The sequence below is a fragment of the Phyllostomus discolor genome, chromosome 13 (genome assembly GCF_004126475.2).
Source record: "Phyllostomus discolor isolate MPI-MPIP mPhyDis1 chromosome 13, mPhyDis1.pri.v3, whole genome shotgun sequence".
NCBI lineage: Eukaryota > Metazoa > Chordata > Mammalia > Chiroptera > Phyllostomidae > Phyllostomus > Phyllostomus discolor.
Window position 1 is genome coordinate 8175048 of NC_040915.2, and position 16857 is coordinate 8191904.

Below are 16857 nucleotides of genomic sequence, written 5' to 3' on the forward strand. Positions count from 1 at the left end.
CTTTGGTTCGCAGGCTGGCACTCAATCCACTGAGCCATGCCAGGCAGGGTCAGTTTAGAGTTTTTATTGGAGGTCCTATTATACAAATATGATTGAGTAAATTTTTGGCCATTGGTAATGAACTCAGTCTCTAGTCCTTCCCCTCTCCCTAGAGGTCAGAGTGTCAGGGAGAAAGTTCCAACCCTGTAATCATGTGGTTGGTACCGCTGGTAACCAGCCCCCATTCTCTAGGAGTCGACCCATTAGCATAAACTCTGCTATCACAGAAAGGGGCTTATTATAACAAAAGATACTCAAAAATATAACAGTAAAGGAAGAAAATCATAAGAGCATCTCAGTAGATAGAGGAAAAGCATTTAACAAAATTTCACACCCATTCATGGTAAGGACACTCAGCAAACAAATATAGAAGGAACCTTTCTCTATCTAATAAAGGTCATCTACATAAAACCTATAGCTAACATCATAAGGAAGCTAACTTCCATGGGAAAAGCCTAAATGTTTTCCCTCTGGTTTAGGAAAACAAGGCAAGGATGTCCACTCTTACTACTCTGTTCAACACTATCACACATCCTAGTTGGTACAATAAGGCAAGAGAAAGTAGTGAAAGGCATAGACATTGCAAAGAAAGATGACTGCCTATATAGAAGATCCTAAGGATATACAAAAAAAGAAGGTGAAGACAAAGGCAGAAGGAGGAGGAGGAGGAAGAGAAGAAAAAAAAGAAGGAGGAAGAGGTCCAGGAGAAGGCAAAGAAGAAGAAGGAAGGCATGAATGAACAAAGGAAGGAAACCTACTAGAATAAGTGAATTTAGCAAGGTCTCAGAACACTAGATTAATATGGAAAAACAAACTATACCTCTGTACCGCAACAACAAACCAAAAGATGATATTAAAAACCAATACCATACCCTGGCTGGTATGGCTCAATGGTTGAGTGCCAGCCTGCAAATCAAAGGGTTGCCGGTTCAATTCCCCAGTCTGGGGCACATGCCTGGGTTGTGGGCCAGGTCCTCAGTTGGCATGGGAGAGGCAACCACACATTGATGTTTCTCTCCCTCTCTTTCTCCTTCCCTTCCTCTCTCTAAAAAATAAATTTAAAAAATCTTTTAAAAAAATACCTTTTATAACAGCATCAAAAACCAAAACACATAGGAATAAATTTAATAAGTAATGTGCAAGACTGCTACATACTATTACAAAAAAGTTAAAGGTGTAGATAAATGGAGAGTTTGTACCATACTCATGGGTTGGAAGATGATGTGATTAGGATATTCATTCTCCTCAAGTTGGTAGATAGATTCAACACAGTCCCAATAAAAATCCCAGAAGGCATTTTTTTGGTAGAAATTGAAAAAAATAATCCTTTGATATTGATCTAAGAATCCACAAATATAAAATTCAGCAGAAAAAGAATGGACTGATAACTGTTAAACCTACCACAGGGAACAACTCAGTTTCCTTGGAGGAGCTAGAGCTAACGGGGGTCTGTTAGGTGCAGCATGTGTAATTATCACGGATGTGAATTCCATTCCACTTTTGATGAGACTCAAAGAGATTATAATACATTAAAGAAGTTATTCTTTCCTTTATTCTTCATGTTTACTTTTAGTAAATACAAAATCAGGTAGACTTCCAGTAAAACATCAGATAATCTCATTTTATTGTTTTTGAACTATAGGACAATTGAGAATTTTGGTATATACTTCTTCAGGGTTGTATATAGTTTATTTTATTAAACAGAAAAGGAAGACCACTAATAGTCGTTTAAAAGCATAACAAAATAATTAACATTTGAATACCATATATTTTACAGATACTTTATAAATGTAATGAATACTTTCATAGCTGACTAACAGAAGATAGGTTTAATCATGTAATGGCAATAAACAGCTTTTGTTTTTATTTAATTTATTGTATTGAATAGCTTTTAAAAAAATGGGTCAGATATTTCATTAAGAACTCACTTCGGAAAGCCTAAGCCTCCTAGGAAACGACTGACAGTTAAGGGTACATGACCAGCAGAGGGCAGAGATCAGCGAAGTACCGTGTGTGCCCTGTGACAGGATGTGTTACCTACTCATGAATCATGGCAAGGAAAGAGGCAGGCAGACAGGGGATGACTTTAATTCCCAATCAGAGCGTCACATCGACAGGGTCCTTAGAGGAAAGGAGAAAACAGTGACCAGTCTGCTGACAAAATGAAGGTGGATGATGCTAGTGCGGATGAATGGCCATCTTAACAGCCCGTTACATTCCTATCGCATGTGAAACAAAAAGGGAAGACATGCCAATTTGTAGCTTAAGATTTCAAAGACACTACCACAAAAAAAATACGTTCCTCTTCAAACTCCGCCCTTCACAATGGCCATCTCCACCCTAAAATCGGAAACCAAGTAAGAACCAGAGAAAAGAATGTAAATATATGCTGCCAAAACTCTGCCTATTAATGTTAAATTATATGTAACAACATAGTCTATCAAACTACTAGGTGATAAACATGCTGGTCAAGCCAAAAGAGTCGCTTCAGTGCTTTGCTCAACTTCCACCCTTATTAAACACAGCTGCCACGATATGTTTAAACGCCGTTTCCGAGTGTTCAGTGCGCAATCAAAACCCGTGTTGCCTGCTTATCAAGTGTATGTGTTTGCTCAGAAGTGTCTGGTGTGCTCAGGACTAAAGCCAAGAAGGACTGCCAATGAAACATGAACTGAGATACCATCAGATAAAATTATATAACTAAACGTAAGCTGTAGTTATATTAGAATGTACCAGTCAAGCAGTTTTCATAAATTAATGTTCAAATTAAGAAAACATAAATAATTTAAAGTTAATACATTTAAAAACAAATTAGGTGAATACACACATAACTTCACAGATTTTATAATATATCTGTAGAATTATTAGTCAACATTTTTGTGCATGTAATATTTAAAAAAGGATTTTTTAAAAAAACCATACAGTGATTCTGGGATTCCCTGAATTTTCAGCTGCTGCATTTTCTACTCTACATCGGGCGGGTTCTTCTTCCTTTCAGTTTGTGCATTTCCTGTATTCTAAAAAAGTAAATAGAAACAGGACCTTAATTGAGGAAATGGTGAGTCTTTGGCTAAGCCACAGATAAGCACTTGTACTTTGCACCTGGAGGTTGTTTTATGCGGCACAGGGAGACAATTTAGCAAAGCATTCCTATCATCATCACGAAACAGAGCTGAGGTAGTTTTTGTGTGGGCTTTTCTCTTGCTTAACTCAGTAGCAGTAATTTAGAGTTTCTCTCTCTGTCATAGAGTCTATTCAATGCATATATGTACTCTTTCAGTATTCATTTAAAATGCCTAAATGAGTTTAATGTACACCTGGGAAGTGCCTGGATCTGATCAGGTAATTCGAAAACAAGTCAATGACAGAACCAAGAATAAAACAAGTAAGTTGCTATTACCTCTTATATTTTTAAAAACATGTGATATTCTCTGGTGCTCTAAAACAACAAATTACCAAATGCAAAACAAAACAAATTACCAACTCAAAATTTAGGGAATTTTCTTAATTCTGACATTAATTTATTAAAAGCGTTTGGACTAGCCTTAGATGCAATTTCAGTCACTTGTCAAAACTGCATTTGAATGGACAGTACAAATAAACTACAATCGGCATCGTACAACTTCTTGTTATTCTGATAACAACTGTTTCAAAGTCACTCTTAAAAATGTCATCTTTTCAAGAGTTCTGCACCACATGAGCAAGAAGGGGCTTCCCCTTCCTATTTATTTTTGTATTTAAAAAATGATAGAACTATCTTAAGAGTTCCTTTCTTCTTGCTTTGGAATGTAATTGTGGCTTGGGGTTGAGGGGTGACTCACAGGAAGGTGGGATAAGCCCACGTAGCACAGCACCAGCCTGCCCAGCTCAGGAGCCCCAACTCACCAATCACTCAAAAAACGTGCAAATGGTGTGCTGTTCAACATGCTGTGACATCAGTAAATCACCCAAGTTTAAAGCCACCTTTTTACTTTTTATAATGAACTAAAAGATGAGCATTGATGGTTTTCTTGTTTTATCTAGAAAATGCCTTTTCTCTGCAAAGTGGACTTATGCATTCTTAACAAGTTCTAGGCCAAGAATAAAATATAAATGTCACTGTGAAAATATATGTGACAATGTCTGATAACTATTTTATTTGAATGTTGTAGAGATGGAATAGACTTAGATAAATGCCCTTTTAAGTAGTTTCAGATCAAAGTTTCTTGATTTTTCTAATTTCTTTCATTTTCCTTGAGCAGTATGTTCTAATTTTATCACAAATAAAAATATAATCAATTTTATTCAAAAAAAGAAGAAACTGAGATAACAAAGTTGATGACCTCACAGAAATAGAAGGCCAGCTATGTGATCTTATCCAGTGAGTACTCACCACAATCCCCTTCTATAAAAAGAATACCTTGCAGGGGTGTCCAACCTTTTGGCATCTCTGGGTCACACGGGAAGGAGAGTTGTCTTGGACCACACATTAAATACACAAATGCTAACAAAAACTGATGAGCAAAAAAAAGGTTTTAAGTAAATTTACAATTTTGTGTTGGGCTGCATTCATAGCCATCCTGGGCTGCATATAGCCCGGGGGCTGCAGGTTGGACACCACTGTGAGAGTATTCATTTGCATGTTTGGGGCTTCAAGACTTCTAAATAAAATTCAAGATTCTCTGGTAGGTAGGGGCTGGGACATTTCCACAAGATTATCTGATAACTAGCTAAGAGCAAAAATCTGTGAAAATAGGATGGCAGGTGCACAGCAGAGATGCGGGAACAAACGAGAAAAAATAGGAAGGAAGAAGCTCAAGACAAATACATCTGTCTGTTCCTGCAGCCAGTACAACCATATGTTTATACCATTATTCATTTCCTCGGGCACAGTTTATTTGGCCAGCATTAGGTGACACGCACGACACACACACTCTTCCCCGACCGCCACCCCAACACTCACGTGAGGCTGGTGCTGACTGCCTCCCCCACCCCTGGAAACGCCTTAAGAACCTTTAGTAAGTGGTTATTCTAGGAAAATGGAGATCTGTTTCTAGAATTCAAAGATTACAGAATTTTGAAGTTTTATATTACTTTCCAATAATAACTAAATGTACACACCAAGTGAAGGATTATAAACAGTGTTCCTCAGTAAAAGCTATAAACAAAAAATTTTACCTCTTGTTTTTCTTGATTTTGATCCATATTAAGTAAAGTTGGTATTTTAGATGAATCTGTTTTCTTTGATTCCCTCTTCAGCACTTTTACCTGTTTAACTTTAGCAAAAATATATACAACGACAACTTGTTATTCTTCCGTTGAAATTTTACTTTCCTTTTTAAGAATTTCTAATGGAAATTTTGATATCCACTTAAGTCAGTTTCCCACTTTATTATAAAGGAACTGAACAAATCATGAGTTGTAATTGTAAAATGTACCAATCATAAATTATTTGTTTTATGACTGCATAAAAATGTAGAATACATTTAATTTTACGTATTTATTTTGATTGATTTGAGGGAAAGACAGAAACATCCATTTGTTGTTCCACTTATTTATGGATTTGTTGGTTGGTTCTTTTATGGTCCCTGATCAGGGATCAAACCTGCAACCTTGGAGTATCAGGACAACACTCTAACCAGCTGACCTACCTGGCCAGGGTGACATTTATTTTTTAATTCTGTGACTTGGGCCCCTGAAAATTAAAAGGATATTATATGCCAAATGTAACTGATAGTATAGATTTGGGGGAAAACATTATCAAGTAATATTTCATTAGGCTTTTCTTGGTGCAATGGCATCTTACACGTCAGCAGTGTGGGTGAGGGGAGTAAACTGTGCTCATAAAAAGTTCAAGGTCCACCCAACCTCTGCTAACAGGTACACATTAACAGCAGCTGGCAAATAGTATTGAATGTAATTCTTTTAAAAAGTGTTGTTTCACATAAATGAATTAAATGATTAAGAACAATTGCATTAAGATTATATTTATATATTCACCATTTTGGGGTCCTAACGTAAGGTTTGTCACCGTGAGCTCAATAATCACACTTACTTGGTTTTTTAATACTATAATAAATGTTCTCGGTTCATTACACAAACTTTATCAACATGTGTAAAATTGGGGCTTTAAAATCTTAATTGATTTATTGAAGAAAATTAATAAATCTGATTATTTTAAAGAATAAAAAGTGGATCAGATAACTTCTTGAGCTATGCTATTATATTAACTTTTCACAAGGTGTCACTGTTCTTCAAAGAGTAAATGAGTTTCATTAGAAGAAACCAATACATGTTATAAATTATAATCTACTAAATCCTTGGGTTCCTGAAGCCCATATATAATTCCTGCCATTATATGGACAAATAATCATGGAGAAGCATAGGAAATTGAGTTGCTCCAGATCATATAATAAGTCAAAACCACTTTCTTTAAATACTGTTCTAAACATTTCAACAATACTGAGCTAGTGACAAATTTACACTTTAAAGTCTTCTTAATCTTTCTTTAAAATTTTCTCCTTTAAGTCCTACCCTTTATTTAAGTATGGGAAAAAATCCTCATCTGCTGAAAATATTTGCAGTAATTTACTATTTCCCACCTAAATCACATTATAAAATAAGTTACATTAAAAAAAGCGGTTTTGTGAAAGATGACATCTGGAGACCTGTGCTGCCGTGCAACAAATGTGTACCTTCCATTCTTTTTGTCTCTTTTGACTGTATTATGAAGGGCAGTTCTGGGAAGTGGAATTCTTTCCTGTCAGGTCTGGGAAAATTCAGCTTCCTTTTGTTTCCATTTGCCATTTGGTCACTTTGACCTGTGTGCTCATTAAATGTAGCTGTCTCCATTTGGCTCTAGACAAACAAATAAACAAGAGTTAATTCAAAGAAAGAAGTGCAACTACTGAATGACAAGTCTAGAATTATTAGCCATTTGGATGGTGTAAGATAGGCATAACGATGCCTAGTAGAATAGAATACCAATAAACATGTAAACCAGATTAAAGTTCAATTAGAGTTTCATAAAGCAAACTTTTTAATTAATTAGTTAATTAATTAGTTAATTATTTTTTAATGCTGCCCTGGCTGGTGTGGCTCAGTGGATTGAATGCTGGTCTGAGAAGCAAAGGGTCGCTGGTTCAATTCTCAGTCAGGGCACATGCCTGGGTTGCAAGCCAGGTCCCCAGTGGTGCACATGAGAGGCAACCACACACTGATGTTTCTCTCCCTCTTTCTCCCTCCCTTCCCATCTCTCTAAAAATAAATAAGTAAAATCTTTTTAAAAAATCCTCTCCTGAGGATATGTTCTTATTGAATTTAGAGAGGAAGAGAGAGAGAAACATCAATGTGAGAAAGAAACATGGATCGGTTGCCTTCTATACACACCCCAGCTAGGAATTGGATCCGCAAGCTAGATATGTGCCCTGACCAGGAATTGAACCGGCAACATTTTGGTGCACAGGACAGCACTCCAACCAACTTAGCCACCTGGCCATAGCAACAACCTTCATCGTTTTTTAGCATATTAAATTCTAAGAATAAAAGTCTTGATCATGAGAACCACAATCTTAACTCTTAATTTTTAATTCTATTCATGGCACTCTGACTTTGGACAAATTTCTTCAGAGCATTTTATTGATAATTTATTTTTCTATTTACAAAATGAAGTGCTCTGGACACTAAGAAAACCCAAAAGAAAAAATTACTTGTGAACCCAGCATTCTGGAAAACTTTTTTTAAAAAAAGATTTTATTTATTTTTATAGAGGAGAAGGGAAGGAGAAAGAGAGGGAGAGAAACATCAATGTGTGGTTGCCTCTTGAACGCCCCGTACTGTGGACCTGGCCCGCAACCCAGGCATGTACCCTAACTGGGAATCAAACCAATGACCTTTTGGTTCACAGGCTGACATTCAATCCAACTAAGCCACAGCAGCCAGAGATGGAAAACTTTTTATGTTACCTGTTTTTCCTCATTTGACAACAAATGGTATAAGCTTTCCTATGTTAACTGAACTGCCTGGCTTCAGGGTAAGGGCTGGAGAGGCAGCTTTCTCTCCAACAGAAGTGCAGGCAGAGGCCACTGTTTCTTTGCTGAGCCCTTTCCCCACACAGCCAGCAGGCTGGATCCATATCTGAGTCTCCACTAGTCTGGCCAACACTGTTGCCAGGGCCCTAGTGATTCCTTGAGACCCCACCCCACCTAACTTGCAGAGCCACTCAAGCCATTTCTAGTGGCCTTTTCTTATAAATGACCTCTTTTGGCTCAGGCTTTGGACTTTCATAAAATCTCTCAAAGAAGCAGTATCTTGTCTCTGCACACCCCGTACCTCTGACTAAGTTGCCCCAGGCCTGGCACTAGCAGCAGCCAGATGTGGTTCACAGCTTGGCCCCTCCCAGGCCCCTCCAAGACCAACACAAGCAGCAGCCATCTGCAGACTGTTCTGTAGTTCATGCCAGGTGGCTCCAGGCAGTGCACAAGTGGCGGATGACCTTGCACATTCCAGGAGGCCCCAAAGCAGCCAGTGAACTCAGTGGACAGCTTCAGACCATGTAGGATTACAACTCAACCACCTCCACGAGCAACACATTCAAGGAGCAGACCTGATGAGCACCAAAGCCCCACTGAAGCAAGTCCTTGCTTTAGTAGCAGCTGGTCCTCACAGCTGATTGACCTGGGGGCATGTCAGTCCCTCCCAGTGGCGTGTCAACAGCAATCCAGACTCAACTACAACAGGGACAGTACACATGGCCCATACAGGGGTTGCACTGGAGTTCCCACCTTGGGTGACTGGGGAGGCTGCACCACTGGGCCTGCAGGACACCTACTACATAAGGCCTCTCTACCAAGTCCAGGAGACATAGCAGCTCTACATAATACATAGAATCAAACACAGGGGAAGCAGCCAAAATGAGGAGACTAAGAAACAGGTCCCAAATGAAAGAACAGGAGAAATCTCCTGAAAAAGAACTAAATAAAATGGAGGCAAGCAAACTATCAGATACACAGTTCAAAACGATGGTTATAAGGATGCTCGAGGAACTTAGTAAGAACTTCAACAGAATAAAAAAGAACACCTGAAACTAATATAATGTTGTGTTCAACTTTAGTTTAAAAATAAAAAGGAAAAAAAACTTTCTTAAGTTAATGAACAATCTTCCACAAAGTAATATGTAGTACCCCACTGTGTAGATATACTCTAATGTACTTAACCAGTCACTTGCTCTTAGACGAATTTGTCTCTTCAATTCTTTATTATTATATTATTGATCAGCTGCTTCTTACACATCTCTAACCAGGGACCTACTCCACAACTCAGGTTGCATGTGCCCTGACTGGGAATCAAACCGGCAACCTTTTGGTTCCCAAGCTGGCACTCAATCCGCTGAACCACATGAGCCAGGGCTGACTTTTTATTATTGTAAGTAACACTGTGGTTCAATTTTGAATAAGCTACTTTCCTATATGAAAACAAATGAGGTAATGAACTACACTGATTATTTTTTCTAGTGAAAAGTAAAATGTATCTATTTGGTAGTTGCTTTAATCTATATAGGAATATATTAAAAACATTTTTTGAAGATGAAAAACCAAAAAGTCTTGTGACTTTTAAAGGTGAAAATCTTAACTTATCCGCCCCCTGCCCCCCACAAATAACACACTGAATACACAAATCAAGTTAAAGGAAATGAACTAAAATGATGAAGGCAATAAGGACGTGATGGCCTATTTTCATCTCAGAGGGGAAAAAAGGAACTAAAAGCACATTTTAAAAAATGTTAGCACTCCAGGGATGGAGAAAAGGACAGGGGGCCAGGCAGGAGGATAATGCTGAAAGAGATACATTTCAATGACTAGCTTCTTGTCTTACTTGAGTGGGACCTGTATCCTCTTGCCTGCTATTAGCCATAACTTGTCCAATAGATTGTGAAGTACGTCTCTTTTTTGCTCTTTCAGTTAACCTATTATTTAAAAACAAATGAGAAGTTATAACCCCCCAGAACTGCTTCTGTTTTAGCTTTAATAATGTGTAAGTTACACCACGGAAGTCTACTATTTGAACACTGAGTGCCAAAATGCAGCTGTGTCAGTCCTTTAGTGCTGGCTGCTCTAACTAGAGAGGTGAAAGCAAAGCAGGGAACAATTCCCTCATAGCTAACATCAGTGGTAACAACCGTGTTATAGGGTTACTCCAGCTAGCCAACTTAGTCCCTTCTATCTGATCTGAACCTGGATCTCTTAATTAGTAGGTTTCTGAATTTCTCAGCTTGCTGTCCAAAGCTGATTTACAACCATGGTTATTGCAACCATGGTTTTGGGGTCATCTCAAGAACAATTAAGAACAATAAAAAAATTTTTTTAAAAGAAGCCATTACTTATTCCAAAAAAAAGAAAGAAAGAAAAGGAAGGCCCTGTCTGGTGTGGCTCAGTGGATAGAGCGCCAGATAGAACCAAAAGGTCACCGGTTCAATTCCCAATCAGGGTACTTTGCCTGGGTTGCAGGCCAGGTCCCCAGTAGGGGGCACACAAGAGGCAACCACACATTGATGTTTCTCTCTCTTTCTTCCTCCCTCCCCCTCTCTAAAAATAAATTTAAAAAAAATTTAAAAGAAAGAGCAATTGAGCTCTTGCTGTCTGTAACTCTGTAACCTGCTGTACCTTTCGACTGACACAGACAGGTGTACTTACCACCCCTGTAGAGCACTAAGTTTCACAACTTAGAGCCCAAACCAGCCTGCTAGGATCGGCTCGGGGTATTGAACCTAGTCTCCTTCCTCATCTAGACACACAGTAGTTTCCCGAAATTTAGAACTGGCCTCAATGTCTTGCCAGACAGACCCTTGCCATCCACCACACCGCCCTTGATTATCAGACTCCTGCACCACTCTCTCAATCTGATCAGTAGGTAAAGCTAAAACTAGCCCAATCTTTTGTTTCCCTCCCAAAACTTTTGACCTTGAAAGACTATTTGACTGTTAAAGATTATTTTCAATTATCATCTTTCCACTTGGAGAACTTGCTATGATACAGACATAATGCTTACTTCGTTATACCAAGGCACATCAATACCAGAACTTAGGTCATATCACCTTTTTCTCTCCAAATTAAAAAAAAAGGTCTTTCCTAAGAGTTTTTTTTTAATTGAGGTTTTCCCAAAAGTCATTAGTGAAAAATTTAATGTCTATATAGCCAAGAAAAGTTAATTTCTTCTACAACAATCATAAGGACTCAGTAATAGCCCATTATATGATTATAATTTCAATATATCTTCAAATTCTGTTTATGTACAGGCACTATAAACTTGATTCTTTGAAATACCATGATATAGGAACATTGTATTGCTTAGGTCCATTTCCTTCTGTGTCTTTTCTGTTAGAACTCACCTTGAATTGGAGTGGGAGAGATTTGCGTTGTGATTGGAAGCCAACAAATTATTGCCAGTTAGGTTAATAGGTGGCATCATCATACTACCTCCGACATGTAGACTGTCTTTCACGCCATTAGAGTTAGTGCTGGGCGCGGCAGGGTCTGGTGGCTCACTGATTACAAGTTTTGTATCTTGAGCTACAGCATGAGCATTTTTAGTTGCATCTTGTTGGCAATGTCCACTTTCATACTCTGTCTTTTTTGGTTCTAAGGTATTTCCTCCTTTGACTTTGGTAACTCTGACTCTCATTTCCTTGGGCTTTTTCTCTTTTTCCATTTCCTGGAATAGACACATCCAAAATCTGAGTCAGAAGAAGGGTAATTTTTATCATCAGAGTGCTAACTATAATACAGTTATTGGAGAAAAAGAAAACCAGTTTTTACCTTTCCCAAAAGTGAAGTATTTAGCAGTGTATTAGTATAAACTGTTTTTCTTTCATCTTTCATGAATTCGTTTTCTTTAGAATTCTCTTTTGGTTTTATGAGTGAATTGACTTTTGCTTCTTGTAGTAATTTAGCTCTTAGTTCCGGTATGAATCTGATAAAACAAGCAATATCAACCAATAATCTTTTTACTTATATAGATAGAATGTTTTATCTTTAATGGATCATTTAATCAATTAATTTACATTTCAGCCACAGCATAAATAAACAGTCAATAATGCATGTCAGGAAATGGCCCTATATTTACCTAATACAAACTGCTTCCTAGTAAAGATACATCTTTCAATTTTGCCATGGGAATATGCTATGTAAAACTTTTACAAAATAGACATATAGGAATTAGATTCCTTTTATGATGCAAACTTTACTTAGTAAAAGCACTTCTTTTTTTTAAGATTTTATTTATTTATTTTTAGAGAGGGAAGGGAGGGAGATAGAGAGAGTGAGAGAGAGAAAGAAACATCAATGTGCGGTTGCTGGGGGTCATGGCCTGCAACCCAGGCATGTACCCTGACTGGGAATCGAACCTGTGGCACTTTGGTTCGCAGCCCGCGCTCAATCCACTGAGCTACGCCAGCCAGGGTGTAAAAGCACTTCTTTTAAATTTTGATAAATACACTATTTTTTTCAAGGAAGACTCAGGCCACTTTGTCCTTTTTGTGGTTCTTTAAAGTAACAGTATTTAAAAGATGAACTACCTACTTACTCTAAAAAATATTTTTAGTACAAAATGTAACACAATATCAACATTGAAATGAGATTGTTTTGGTTTTAGTTTGACTATCTTTAAGTTATTTATTTTTGAATATACAATAAAATCTATTCAGATGGCTCAAAATTCAAAAGGCCGTGTTGGAAAGCCTTTCCATGCCTGTCCCCGAGTTGCACAGTCCCCTCCTTAGAGCAGCTATTGCCGTCAGTTTGGGGAAGCTTTAAAATATCAGTCGTGAATGAATTCTTCCCTAGTTCAGCCCCATCTTGCCAGTGCTGTGAGGGACACGTCTAGTGAAGGGTAGTATGAGAAGACAAAGAAAATTACAAGTATGATTACTTTGGCTGAAAGAGGAAATGTCACACTTCTGTCACACTACTGTCAAAACTCTTGCATCGTACAAGGTTCACAAAAGGAAGAGTCCTCTAACAAAGGGAAAGGTCTTCCTCAAACACTTGCTGAGGGTTCAATAATTGCACTCAAGAACATTCACCCATAATAGTAAAATATTATTATCTAAATGTGCAGGGGATATCAACTTAGTCTGCGTAGAACTGACATAAAACAACTTTTTTTTATTCAACTGTCATTTTTCATAAATGGCGCTTTAATACATCTCCTCATTCTTTTGTTTTAGATTAAAATTCCCTAAAAGTCTGAAGTTCTATCATAGCTACTTTCAATGATTCTCTTTTCATTGCCTTTTTTATTTTAGTCTCTCCTCAATGGCAGTTCCTGGACTTTTCCATGCCTGATCTTAACTCCATCACATTTTTCATTGATGTCCATCATTCTGACTTCACATCCAAAGGCCAACTGAATGCTTCTGCAATCAGTGAAAAACTTTTTCTATTTCTTTCAAAGTCCAAGTAGAAAATGGTGCCCTGGCTGGTGTGGCTCAGTGGATTGAGTGCCAGCCTGTGAACCAAAGAGTTGCCAGTTCAATTCCCGCTCAGAGCACATGCCTGGGTTGCAGGCCAGGTCCCCAGTGGGGGGGGGGGGGCACAAGAGGCGATCACACACTAATGTTGTATTTCCCCCTCTTTCTCCCTCCATTCCCTTCTCTCTAAAAGTAAATTAAAATAAAAAATGGTGTTTTTTAAAGAAATTTGGCTGATTTACATTTTAATTTTTATAAATATGTGTGTGTGTGTGAATGTGGGAAACAGCACAGCTGTGAGAAGCTTGGTCCATGTCTTTAGGGCACTTCCAGTTTGGTGGAGAGAAAAAATAATAGCCACTGCAACAGAGAATAAGTAAAGCAGAGAAAACAATCATTTTGGGAGATGAATCTTAATTTTAATATATAGCTCAGAGATGCTATCAAAAGAGGAAAGACCAGACTATTCTAAGTCAGAGGTCCAAATGGGAATAAAGATAGAAATGACCAATTATTTATTTAATGTTATCTCTGACCAATGATGACCATTGAAGATGTGTGTAAAGAGCTTAGCACACATCCTAGGACATAGTAACTGTAATGAATATTAACTGAGATTATTTTTATTATTAGAATTTCACTGTGATATGTCTAAGTCTACCATATACCTAGTCAACATAGGAACTCAGTACGTTTTCGTTAGATTGAATTTTCCTGTTGTGTGACATTACCCTATCCAGCAATTCTCATGCTAGTAAAACTTCCTAATACAGAATACCAAGGAGTCCAAACTCACTCAAAAGGCTTACTTTTCAATAAATCCATCTCTGGTAAAATACTCATGATGCAAAAGGTCAGTAGATGATATTCTCTCAGCAGGATCAATTTGTAAACAAGCCTAGAATATGAAAAAAAGATTCTATGGTTAAATAAACTATTAATAGGGCTCTATGAGGCAAAAATTCAATTTATTTGATAAGTATAAAAGTAATTAATTACCCAGAGCTAATAGCATTCTTGAAAAGATGGAATTAGACCTCAGGAATTTCTGATTGTGTGTTCTGACCATTTATTTCCCTAAGAAATTTGTACTCATAAAACATTGTCACAGGTTAAATGTCCTATGATTCTAGCCAGATCAGAAGTGAGTCTGTTTCTGCTGGAATTAGCAGAAATTAATTAACTCCTTTTGACCTTTTTATCAGCCTGGGAGGTGGAAAGTTCATGGATTATCATTTCTATTTTACAGAGCTAGAAGCATGATTACATATTTCCCAAAATAGAATTTTAACTCACATTGTGCAATTCCTAATCCAGGGCTCTTGCTACGGCATAATCAAATTTCATAAACATACAAGAACCAAATTTTCCAATAATCCATTATTTGAACACTCTTTCATTTCCCTACCTGGAGAGTACTTCAAGTGAGTAGCAAAATAAATTAAAAACCCCACAAAACAAAAACTGAAAATGGAAGTAAGGGTTTTGGATAATAAGTCACACAAAATTCATATACAATTAACTATAGTTATAAAAATACACTTCTATTTTTAAGTATATTTTATTAATTATGCTACTACAGTTGTCCCAATTTTCCCCCTTTGCCCCCCACCACCCAACACCCCCCTCAGGCAATCCCCCCACCATTGTTCATGTCCATGGGTCATGTGTATAAGTTCTTTGGCTACTCCATTTCCTATACTGCACTTTACATTCCCATGGCTATTCTGTACCTGTATGTACTTCTTAATCAACTCACCTCTTCACCCCTTCTACCACACCCCTCTCCCATTTGGCAACCATCAAAACTCTCTCTGTATCCATGATTTTGTTTCTGTTCTTCTTGTTTGCTTAGCATGTTTTTTAGATTCAATTGTTGATAGATATGTATTTATTGCCATTTCATTGCTCATAGTTTTGATCTTTTCTTAAATAAGTCCCTTTAACATTTCATATAATAACGGTCTGGTGTAGATGAACTCCTTTAGTTTTTTCTTGTCTGGGAAGTTCTTTATCTACCCTTCGATTCTGAATGATATCTTTGCTGGGTAATTAGCAACCTCGGCTGTAGTTCCTTGCTTTTCATGACTTTGAATGTTTCTTGCCAGCCCTTTCATGACCGCAAAGTTTCTTCTCAGAAATCAGCCAACAGTCTTAGAGGAACTACTCTGTAGGTAATTATCTGCTTTTCTCTTGCTGCTTTTAAGATTCTCTCTTTATTTTTAACCTTTGGCATTTTAATTATGATGTGTCTTGGAGGGGGCCTCTTTGCATCCATCTTGTTTGGGACTCTTGGTACTTCCTGGACTTGCATGTCTGTTTCCTTCACCAAATTAGGGAAGTTTTCTTTTATTATTTTTTCAAATAGAGTTCCAATTTCTTGCTCTTTCTCTTCTCCTTCTGGCACCCCTATGATGTGAATGTTGGTTTGCTTGAAGTTATCCCAGAAGCTGTTTATACTATACTCGCTTTTTTAATTCTTTTTTATTTTTGTTGTTCTGATTGGTTGTTTTTTGCTTCCTTATGTTCCAAATCATTGATTTGATTCTCAGCTTTATTCAGTGTATCCTTTGTTTCTGACTGGATCATTTTTATGCTGCTGAGGTCCTCACCAAATTCCTTGAGCATTCTTATAACCAATGTTTTGAATTCTGCACCTAATAGATTGCTTATCTCCATTTTGTTTCGTTCTTTTTCTGGAGCTTTGTTCTGTTCATTCATTTGGTCCATGTTTCCTTGTCCCCTCATTTTAGCAGCCTCCCTGTGTTTGTTTCTAGGTATTAGGTAGAGCTGCTATGTCTCTCTGTCTTGATATCGTGAACTAATGTTGTAGGTGTCCTGCAGGGTCCTGTGGCACAGCCTCCCCTATCACCCAAGCTGGGTACTTGATGTGTGTGTGCCCTTCATGTGGGCTGAGTACACCCTCCTCTTATAGGTGAGCCTTAGTTTCTGTTGGCAGGTCAAAGGGAGAGATTTACCCAGGACAGTCCAGTTGCAAGGATTGGCTATTACCACTGACCACCAACCTCCGCCCTCCATGGGGCATCAGCTGTGCAGGGCCAGAGTGGCAGTGTTCTGACATGGTCAGTAGCTGTCCACTAGGTGCACAGGTCCTGCGGTTTCCCAGGTGGCACAGTCCAAAGTCAGCTTCAACCTGTGTTTTGCCTGCGGCATCCTGCCTGAGTTATAAAGCAATCTGAGATGGCTGCTGTTAACAGCTGTAAGTTGGGTGGGCTGGAGTCCAGGGGATCTGCAGGGCAGGGTCAAACAGTGTTAGCCAGTTCAATAGAGTCTCAGATATGGGATCCACCTGCCAGCTCTGTGGCTCAGCTTGCCTTTCTGTCTGGGAGAAAGCTGTCTCCCAGCTCTCATAT

General features: G+C 38.1%; 1 protein-coding gene across 7 annotated transcripts in view; it reads right to left on the reverse strand.

Moving 5' to 3' along the window:
- Positions 1–1639: 1639 nt before the first annotated feature.
- Positions 1640–16857, reverse strand: part of CDKL3 (cyclin dependent kinase like 3) — a 43045-nt gene continuing 27827 nt past the window's right edge. For 5 of the 7 annotated variants that reach the window (XM_036014020.1, XM_036014017.1, XM_036014019.1 and 2 more), the window contains 7 exons: positions 14293–14381; positions 11832–11985; positions 11405–11727; positions 9892–9982; positions 6714–6876; positions 5197–5294; positions 1640–2379 (listed from right to left, as the gene is read on the reverse strand). In XM_036014020.1, the coding sequence (XP_035869913.1) occupies positions 2320–2379; positions 5197–5294; positions 6714–6876; positions 9892–9982; positions 11405–11727; positions 11832–11985; positions 14293–14381 (978 nt within the window). In that variant the 3' untranslated portion in view covers positions 1640–2319. Of the gene's footprint in view, positions 2380–2961; positions 3057–5196; positions 5295–6713; positions 6877–9891; positions 9983–11404; positions 11728–11831; positions 11986–14292; positions 14382–16857 lie in introns of all 7 variants that reach the window. The other 2 variants (XM_036014018.1, XM_036014015.1) reach the window with 1 other exon arrangement.